Source organism: Cricetulus griseus, chromosome 10 (genome assembly GCF_003668045.3).
Source record: "Cricetulus griseus strain 17A/GY chromosome 10, alternate assembly CriGri-PICRH-1.0, whole genome shotgun sequence".
Taxonomy (NCBI): Eukaryota; Metazoa; Chordata; class Mammalia; order Rodentia; family Cricetidae; genus Cricetulus; species Cricetulus griseus.
Window position 1 is genome coordinate 21,844,313 of NC_048603.1, and position 7,366 is coordinate 21,851,678.

At 51.4% G+C, this 7,366-nt stretch overlaps 1 protein-coding gene across 2 annotated transcripts in view; it reads right to left on the bottom strand.

Moving 5' to 3' along the window:
- LOC107977585 (thyroglobulin) overlaps positions 1–7,366 on the bottom strand; it is a 172,540-nt gene that overhangs the window by 75,658 nt on the left and 89,516 nt on the right. For both annotated transcript variants that reach the window (XM_027431565.2, XM_035449671.1), the window contains exons 39-41: positions 5,810–5,903; positions 4,787–4,946; positions 726–928 (exon numbers count right to left, since the gene is read on the bottom strand). In XM_027431565.2, the coding sequence (XP_027287366.1) occupies positions 726–928; positions 4,787–4,946; positions 5,810–5,903 (457 nt within the window). The remainder of the gene's footprint in view (positions 1–725; positions 929–4,786; positions 4,947–5,809; positions 5,904–7,366) is intronic.

Consider the following 7,366-nt stretch of genomic DNA (forward strand, 5'->3'; position numbering starts at 1 on the left):
TCCCCACAACTGCCACTGTCACCAGGGCTCTGCCTCTGGTTACCGCTTGCATTGCCTTTAGCCTTTCACTAAGACATTCCCTCTGCAGGGCCACATCAATTCATACTGTTACCTTTTATTATCCTTGCCAGGAGCTTCTTTTTTAATGTCCCATGATCCTTTAAAGTATCTGCCTTAAGTGTGTGTGTGTCTCCCTTGCCCTGGAACCCACGAGCCTTCTGTGAACCGGGATGTGTCTAATTTACCACGGGGGACTCCATCATCTAGCATGGTGCTGCTGAGCAGCCAAATGCTCAACAGGAGCGGTAGCTAGTCAGTGGCAGACCAGCACCTGATGTAGCCAATTAGGTCATTCCTTCCTTCTTGTCATTGTCAGCATCATCGGACCATCAACAAGACAACAGCAGCACCACCATCATCTCCACTCAGCAGGCATCTCAGCCCACTAGACAAAGTCCTGAGTAGTGAGGGTTCCTCACTGGCAAGGGCCTTAACCCTAAAAAGGATCCAGGGAATACAGACACCCAGCCGTCTAGGCTTTCCCACACGAGTGGAAAGCAGTAAGGAAGATGTTTAGCCTCTTGGACCACACATACCTGGGGTGACAGCAAGAACAGTATCCATGACAGTTGGAGGGATAAGAGAATAAAAGCAATTGCGGCCAGCTGGTCTCCAAAGTCAGGGGGATGGTTGAGGGAGGACTGAGAGCCGGCCACATCACTCACCATCAGTAGAGCCCTCCTGAAGAGCTGGATCCTGGCAGCCCTGGTGATGAGAAGGTGGAGGCTGGCCACATCGGCCCCACCACGGTCTGATGCCAGTGTCACACGCCGAGGGTCTCCACCAAATGCTCCAATGTGGGTCTGCACCCAGGTCAGAGCTGCCACCTGGTCCAGCAGCCCCCAGTTGCCAGCTACTTCATCAGAGCCTACAAAAAGAGGAGAGTCATTAGCCTGTGTGGGTCAGCAGCTTTAGCGTCTGCAACAACAGTGCCCTGACAGACACGAGGCTCTCGGAGTGGGGCTTGCCCACCTAGGCCGTACTGTAGGCTACTAACACAGGTGAGGACACTGAGATGACCTGGGCTTTGGAATCAAACATAATCTGGCTTGTCTTTGAGCTTTGGGCTGGACTAGCCAGGAGACTGGAAACACTCTGAGTCGTGGCTTTCCCGTCTGTCACTGGACAGGGCAATGTGAAGGACTGGGGCTCAGGACACAGACCATGCATGTTCTGTTCCAGTCCCAGGAAGGAGGTGATTCCCACCCAATGTCTCAGAACCTACTAGGTCTGTCAAACCTAGGCCAGGCCAGGCAAGGAAGCCCAGCCTTTCTTATGGCCTAATCTGTGGCTTTAGAAGCGTGCCGCTGAACCCATGTCTCTTTCTTGGAGAATTTAGTAACCATTTGTTGAAGACATAGCACCGTTTTTAATTATTTGCACACATACACACAAAATAACAAAAAATGTAAACATTTCGTTAGCTCTTTTGAGACACTATGCTGTGCTTTGGTTGCCATAACAGCGCCTCCCTGTTGATCTGTTCCACAGGTGGGTCCTCCAGGAACACACCATGAACGAGGGGATTCCGCAGAGAACAAGAATGTGTCTGAAAGACCCCGTACTCCCAGATAGACAAAGGTAGGAAAATCTTGTGTGCTGATTGCCTGACCCAATATTCACAAAGCTGAAGAGAACACCAGCTCCGAGCACATGAGTAACACAAAGTACTCTTCCAGCTGTGGAGCTTTTCAGTTCTCTTCGGACGCTTTCCACGACCTGGGCCTGGCGAAGCTATTGGCGAACGCTGTCTGCACTGTGGCCTTTCTGGATTGCTCCTGAGTTCCATTTGTCAAGACCAATCTGCTTGTTTCCTCTGAACCTCTGGGCGTCCAGGAGAACAGGGTGCTGAGTGAGGAAGGGCAAAGCCTGCGAGGGAGCGAGTCTAGGGGGAGATATCCACAGCCGGCATCACCAGGAGCATTCCGGATGCTAACTGCCCATGTGTGAGCTTCCCACCCCGTGATGAGGGCTAGCATAGGAGGTCTGAGGTCTTTGGACTCCTGGGAAGTAAGAACTGGGGCTGTTCAATAAGACTTTCATTAAACAAGGACAAACCGGGCTTCCTCCAGTGCCAGCACTGTGCCAGGAATTACCGAAGGCTGTGGTGATATATTGTGTATGATCTAAGAAAGCTTGCCTGAAGGTTAGAATGCAAAGCTAGACACAGCCATAGAGGCCAGGCAGTGGTGGCGCACGCCTTTCATCCCAGCAAGCCACACTAGTTAGCCATAGCGGCTGGGCGTCAGTGGTGCATGCCTTTAATCCGGTCTTTAATTCAGTCTCCAGTCACCCTGAGGACAGGATCGCCCCAGCCTTGGTAGGGGTGAGAACTCTCTAGTGGTTGTCGGCTTTGCTCATCTGATCTTCAGGCAAGCTTTATTTGTTAGATCATAAACAAAATGTCACCACAGAAGGTAGAAAGTAACTACTCCTGGGGCACGGTTCCCAATGTGTGTACTCTCCATGCACACAGCTCCTATTGTACACACCTCCCAGTGCATGTTTTCCCCACGCACACAAAGGCAGGGGATAGGTCACTGTGCTGTGAGGTGCCTGGTTCATCCCTGGCTAAATGACAGCAGAAGAGGAACCCAGGTGAACACGGTGTCCAGAGTAGTTCCTGTGGCCCAGTGTTTCTTGCCGCTGTTGTCATTCATTGACAATTCTGTCACCATCCGTGGATGGTCAGCTAGCCCCCCCCCCCCCCCGTCTCTGTGAGCCTTGACCTTTCCCGTGGAAAAATGGCAGAACATGCAGGTCCCAGTGCTGCCTGAGAACTGTGTGAGGAAATCCAGGCAGGATGTCTGGTGAGGAGAGGCCCTGTGAAGTGTAACTCTCTGGCTGCTGATAGTTTTATAGTTTCTGTCTTTTTTTTTTTTTTTAAATGATCAGGTGAGTCATGAAGAAGAATGGATGCTCTGGAAGCTTCTGTCACCTTTCCTCAGATACCTATACCAGAGGTCAAAATGAGTTCGCCTCTCCAGAAGGGTACGAGCTCTCCCTGAAATCCTAATTCCCGGTGCCCCTCAGGACAAAGGACATGTGGAAAGTCACTCTGCTGTGTAGAGAAGCCTTAAGCCAAAGTTAGCTCTGTCTGGAAAGGGCGCTCTGGGACTGGCTTCCGTCAGCTAAGCCCCGAACGCCCCCTAAAGCTCCGGAGAAACAGCTTTGTGTTTGAATAGAGGACAGGAAACCTAACAGAAAAATTTCCTCTTCTAAAAAGAAATTCCACGAGTGAACAATCGTTCACCCTGCCGCAAAACTTGCACAGCTCCATGCTCCACACCGCTGTCCTCCTCACACACCTAGCATCCCTCAGGGGATGGAGACTGAAGAAGACCCCATTCACGCCCATGGCTCTCAGCTGAACCTGGCGCTCCAAGGAAACCACAGCTGCATCTCATAAGCATCTCCTCAGACTTAAGATGCTCCACACTAACAGCTGCCGGCTGTACAGGCCGGTCCGGTGCCTTTTCTGTGGCTTTTAAGACCTTATGCCATGTGGTCCCCAGGCCACCCCCCCTACTGACATTCTTTCTGGGCCTCCTGCCTGCCACCTGTCTGTGCATTGTTGACAATATGCCAGGACTTAGCAGAAATCAGGAACGGGACTCAGCGCCTCTGCTTATGGGCTTTTGAAACCTCTTTCATGCACCATCTTAACCCTTCCAGAAGCTTTGAGAGCAGAGCAAAAACCATTCCTGTTTCATAGAGGAGGGATCTGACACCTGGGAGAAAGGGAGAGTTGGTCTAAGGTCAGTACAGTACTGGCCTTAGCTCTTCAGATCCTAAGGCCCTCCCCTCTCCACCAGTGACCAACCTGCCCCTATCACAGAGGTATATGTAGGTGGATAAAGGTAGATAGAGGGTGTTTGTGCTGGGACTTTATTCTGCAGAAGTGGTTGGCAGTGCATGAGGCAGTGAGACTAGAAATAAAAGAGGAAGGAGTCACTCCGCCCACATGGCCTTTGTACCAATTCCAGTGGCCTCTACGCGGTAGAGGAGTTTCAATTCTCAGAGCTAGCCAAGGAAAGGGCATTCATGGTCCATCGTGGCAGTTCTGTTTCCTAACCAAGTCTCTAACCTCCTCAGTCCCCAGTCTTCTTTCTAAGTGTGCACATGTGTTCAAATGCGCACACTCGGGACACCTTAGATCACACCAGGTGATAACGTATGCCGTGTAGCAGGACAGTCTCAGACATATAGCGAGTTTTCAACAAATGACAGTTACTATTATTCCACTCAAAGAGTTTCGGGACTGGGGCAGCATCCCTGGAAGATCTCAAAAATGTGTCTAGCTGGGCTACAGGAGGAGCAGGGGCAGAGTGGTTCCAAGGCTTGGAGAAGACGGGTGAATCTGTGCAGGGAGCGGCTCTCAGCTCAGAGGCGGGTGGCCTCATTGCTCCAGGCTAGATCCAGAAGGCCCCTAAATGCCTGTGTTCTAAAGACTTGGCTCTGCAATGGTACTACTGGTAGACCCCTTTCAGCCTCTCAAAGGAGACCTATCTCTCTATTGCTGCCTGGCCATGAGGAGTATAGTGGTGCCTTGAAACCCCAGCTGCCATGCTAAGCTAATGCAGCATAGACCAAAGCAACAGGGGCAATCAACTGTGGACCAACCAGAGCCTCCAAAACAGTGAGCCCAAATGGATACTTCCTCTTTTAGGCAAATTGCCTCAGGTGTCTCTTATAGTGATGGCAGGCTGGTTGATCCGCAGCTCACCTGAACTCAGGAAGCCGAAGACGCCCACTCTGTAATTGGCAGTGACCACGATGAAGTTGCCGACTGCAGCCAGGATGGAGCCATCAATGGTCAGCTGTCCTCCACCGCCTTCCATCTCCATGGTATTGTGGAAGAACACCAGAACTGATGCATTGGAGACCTTAGGGGGTTGGAGGGATGGAGGAGGCTGAAGTTGAGCTTGCGTGAGGGGCAACGGCCATCCGTGAAACCAGACTCTCAGCCCCCTGCCAGCTCTGCTGTAGCACACACTTAACCTTATCTGAGGGGCTGAATTTTATCCTCCAAATTCATACCCTGACACCTTAGCTCAGAAAGTGGTAACACCTGGAGACTGTGGTCCAATATGTGAACTCTGCTCCCATAGGAACCGTGTCCTTTTTGGGAGAAGGGACTTGTACACAGTCATACACAAGGGAAAGGCCATGAAAGACTCTCAATGAAGGGTGCAAGCCAAGAAGACAGGCAACGGGGGAAGCCAGCCTTTTGATCTCGGACTTCAAGCTTCCAGGTTTCGAGAAAAGAAAGCATGTGTGGCTCAAGCTGTGATGTCATCCCTGATGGGTTACTGTACCCCTTTTCATAGGCAGGAAAATGGAGGCTCACGGAAGTTCAGGTACTGTGCTAATGTTTCAAGGTGAGCAGAGGTAGAAACAAGGCTCAGGACAGACTTGGAGTTTCACTTCCTCCATGTACCCTTTGTTCCTCTCATGGGCTGTGGTCCTCCAGCCACTCAGCCCCAAGACAGCAATAGCTCTTTAAGCAGATAAAGGAAGAATCGTGTTCAAGATTATAGCCTAACACTTTATCTCCACGCATCTCACATAAGAGCCTGCCTGGAAAGCTCCAAGGCCCCTTGTTCACTTTCGGCTCTCATAAAGGGAGCTTGGTGCCTCTAAGGACAATACCGTAGGAGCACAGGTTCCATAGAGCCCAGGAAAGTTGGGGGCAGGATTGCTAAAGGGAGTTATTCACCAGAAGCACAACAAGTATTTCTAAACTCACCAGGTCCTCGGGGACAAACACATTGAGATACAAGCAGTCTTCACTGATCTGGGGAGGCGTTGGGGTAGGGGTACCTGGCTGCCAGCAGCTGGCCCTGAAGAGAAGAAATAAGGCATGGGATTTTCAGAGAAATCTCAAAGGGACCTGCCCCTAATCCCTCTCCTCCATACCCACCACTCACGGCCAGAGCCAAAGGCTTGGTTTTGCTGTAGCTTTGGAGCAGTAAGGAAGCTCCAGGTCATAGGTGTGGCCAGAGAGTAGAAGGAATAGCAGCATGTCTGTGACCTTCTCTGGCCACTGGACTGCGGAAAAACTTGCCACCCAGAGGTATATGTGCTAATCAGAGGACCAAGGCCAGGGAAGGAGACTGGGAGCTGTCAAGGCCTCAGCCTTTCCTTGCTACATCGCACAGACTCTGCCCTGGGAAGAGGTGTCAGACCGACCTTCTGCCTCAGGGATGAGGATGGGGTATCAGTTTGAGTGGCCCCTTGTACAAGAGCTCATCTAGGACCCCTCCTCATGGCCACACACAAGGATCATCTACCCAAGGCCATTTGGACACATTCTCCAGTGCTACCAATCCTGGGTTACAACAACAGAACTCTGTAGCCACTGTCTACTCAAGATCTGGGTGGTCACCTACCTTTTCTGTCCCTTGGGTACATCCTAGTACAGAAAGGATCTTCAATTAGTGCCTCTGGGTTTGGGGTTTCCTATTGGTGGAGTCAACTCAACTCCAATCTGTTGCATTTTCCTTTGGTGGTCCTTGTCATCTTTCTCACAGGGCTTCAGGAGCCCCTCATGTAGTGAGAGACCCACCCAGCCGCACCTGTGGCCCTGAGCACACACAGAACCAAGAGAGAGAGCCTGTCCTGGACCCCAGACCAAATACCATATGCTCACATATGCACCTGTGACCACACCCAAATGGGCGTGGTCAGTGCTACAGGTGAGGCTGGGTGTATCTCTCACTACACCCTTGCTCATACTATACTTTTGGGAATAGGCACTTGCTTGGCAGGCAGAGAGTGGCCACTGAGGGCATGGAGAAGAGTGCTCCTGAGGACAGAGCCACGGGGACCAAGGAGGGAATGTAGGTGGCAGAGGTACCTAGTGGCTGCTCCCCATGGGGCTGAGTATGTGTCTCACAAAATACTCCAGTGGTATTCATGATGTGCCAAAGCTTGACATGAAAGGCTTGATGAGGGGATGCTATGGGGTCTGAGTGGTAAGCTGTGGTGATATATTGTTTATGATCTAACAAATAAAGCTTGCCTGAAGATCAGAAAAGCAAAGCAGCCAACCACTAGAGAGATCTCACCTCTACCAAGGCTGGGTAATCCTGTCCTCAGCGTGACTGCAGACCGAGACCCTGAGCTCCTGTCTCCCACTGTCTTATATTCCTCTCTAGTGCTGGGATTAAAGGCGTGCACCACCACCACCGCCAGGCCTCTATGGCTAAACTAGTGTGGCTGCTAGGATTAAAGGTGCGTGCCACCACTGCCTGGCCTGTATGGCTGACTGACTAGTGTGGCTAGCTTTGCCCTGTGACCTTCA